Source organism: Hylobates moloch, unplaced genomic scaffold (genome assembly GCF_009828535.3).
Source record: "Hylobates moloch isolate HMO894 unplaced genomic scaffold, HMol_V3 SCAFFOLD_9300, whole genome shotgun sequence".
Taxonomy (NCBI): Eukaryota; Metazoa; Chordata; class Mammalia; order Primates; family Hylobatidae; genus Hylobates; species Hylobates moloch.
The window spans coordinates 1-2,696 of record NW_026661575.1 but is presented as its reverse complement, the minus strand read 5'-3'; the positions used below and the strand labels follow the sequence as shown (position 1 = coordinate 2,696).

At 32.5% G+C, this 2,696-nt stretch overlaps 1 protein-coding gene across 1 annotated transcript; it reads left to right on the top strand.

The window, feature by feature from the left end:
• Nucleotides 1–7: 7 nt before the first annotated feature.
• Nucleotides 8–2,567, top strand: LOC116465720 (complement factor H-related protein 3-like; the record flags this gene model as incomplete). Its single annotated transcript, XM_032148700.1, is given in 4 exon segments — nt 8–141; nt 570–652; nt 655–744; nt 2,385–2,567. Coding segments are annotated over 4 exon segments (490 nt in total), but the record flags the coding sequence as incomplete, so codon positions are not given.
• Between the last annotated feature and the right edge of the window lie 129 nt (nt 2,568–2,696).

The window sequence follows — 2,696 nt, the reverse complement described above, 5'->3', positions numbered from 1 at the left end:
TAGACCATACTTTCCAGTGGCTGCAGGACAATCTTATTCCTATTACTGTGACCGAAATTTTGTGACTCCTTCGGGAAGTTACTGGGATTACATTCATTGCACACAAGATGGGTGGTCGCCAACAGTCCCATGCCTCAGTAAGTAAACCTCTTTACAACAATATGTGCGTAAAACTTGCAAAGAATGGAGAGAGAAGAGCAAATAAATGATTACATTGTCTTATATGACAGAAGTGGTACCAAGGGAAGAGTTGTTCATGCAAAAAAACCAAACTGGATCTTTTCTGTTATGAGATCTTCATGAAAATCACATGAGAAATAAATATAGGAACTGTATGAGAATATCTATATAATTTAAACATATTTTATCATAAAAACTAAAGATAAGTAACATTGCATACTGACTTTTTTGTACAAACATTTAGTAGTAGCTTTAGTTTTCCTTCAGTGATACATTATTTTTGAGTATTGACGCAGTCTTATTTAAATATTCTAAAAATTATTTTAATATACTATTTTGATCAAATTCATGTTTCTAATTTACTTTTTAATCATTTTATGGTCTTTAAGACAATGTATTCTCAGTTATTTGGAGAATGGATATAACACAAAATATGAAGGAACATATTTACAGGGTCAATCTGTAAAAGCTGAGGATATCCTGGCTACGGTCTTCCAAATGTGCAGACCGCAGTTCCGTGTACAGAGGATGAACGGTCTCCTCCTCCCAGATGCATTCGTCGCAGTTAGTCCACTTGTTTGAGACCCCAGTATGTCCTTAACTGTCTAAGATCTAGACCTTTAACTGGAAAATTTTGTGTATCAACTCTCAAGCTGAGTATATGTCTTTTTTACTTTTAAATAGAAGCCTAGCTAGTTTTCAGTTCCAAATGTGTCTGAATACATTTATAATTTCTGGATAATGAGTGGATTCTGTCACTTAATAGTCAAGTAACAATAGAAATATAAGTCATGAATAGCAAAAAATAAATAGACTACAGGTTAAAAAGTAACACCGCTTCAGTACTTATATTGAAATCATGCTAAATGCATTGATTGAAGTAGATTATAAAATTATAGCATTAATTAAAAAAATAAATATAATGCTTGCCCAAAGGTCACTGCTACATATCTCACAATTATATCTATTTTTATAGTTAGTGTTCTGTTGCTTTAAATTAAGGCTCATCTTCAGTTGTAGCTGACTTTCACTTTTTAGGTAAAGAGGTCTCTAAAAGTTGTTTGTGTGTATTGCTTGCAATTTACCAAACATTCCATTATAGAAACCATATGAATATTATGATATAACTGAGATGAAAGACAATGGGAATCTTCTTACCCCTTTGTGGGAGCAACTGTCCTCAACAATAGGCCTAAGTCTCTGAAAGAAAAGTCCCTTTTTCTCCTACCATAGGCACCCACTCTATCACTAATCCACCTAATAAATATTGTTGTGGGTCAAACACTTTATAGGTATTGAAAATAAAATTGTTTACAAGAGAAAGTGAACACTGTAGTTTAGAGGCTGGAGGAGATTAATAGGAAAGTACACAAGAATAGATCAGAAAACTCATGATTATGACAAATGCTATATTATACATATCTATCATCTTTAACATGACTTCTTTTTCTTTCAGATAGTAAATTGGTCCATTTACATTTGTTTTCTAATTACTAATTAGAAAAGAACATATACATTACTAACATCTTAGAACATATACATTACTAAAATAAATACTACCTTATGCATATACCCATTAGTAATGTATAGAACACATACATTACTAATATATAAAGAACATACACATTACTAACAGATTGGAACTTATTTTTGCTATCTTGTTTGCTTTTTTTTTCTGCTTACGTTTCCCCATTCCTATCAAGCACCATGTCCATATGGGTTTAAGTGCTCACTTAAGATGACAACCATTTAAAATTTCTGGAGATAAAAGATTTACAAAATTACTCCTTGCCTATGGTAGCAGTGTGTGCCGTATCTTTGCTTGGGAAATGGCATTTGACTTAATGAGGTTTAAGACCCCTTAATAGTGCCAAAAATACCCAGGTTTTTGGAAAGTAGCCAGAAAATCTTCCAAAATACCATTAGGGACTTGAGAGTCTGCTAGATCTGCATTCCTCAAGGTCTGACAGAGCTCTGTTGACAGTCTCAAGGATTCTTTGCTTTTATTCTGCCCTTCCCTGTGTTTTCAACATTTTCTGTAGAAATTTCTGGTTTCTTTTAAGAACACGGATGTCTAGGAAACTTCCAGTTTTGCTGTTTTCAATTCATTAACAAATGTTTCATTGTTTTACCATATTGCCATGTTTTTACCTGTTCCAAGTATTCAACAAATGTTTATTTTTTCTCTACTTTTTCTATTTTAGGAACATGCTCACAATCAGATATAGAAATTGAAAATGGATTTATTTCTGAATCTTCCTCTATTTATATTTTAAATAAAGAAACACAATATAATTGTAAACCAGGATATGCAACAGCAGATGGAAATTCTTCAGGATCAATTACATGTTTGCAAAATGGGTGGTCAACACAACCAATTTGCATTAGTAAGTGATTTAGATATTCCCACTCAGTTTCTGTCAACTTTGTTCCTCCCTTTAAGATGACAGTGTTTAACTTAAAAATATGGAAAACACTTTTAGGAGTAAAGAGATATAAATACTTCTAACACCATT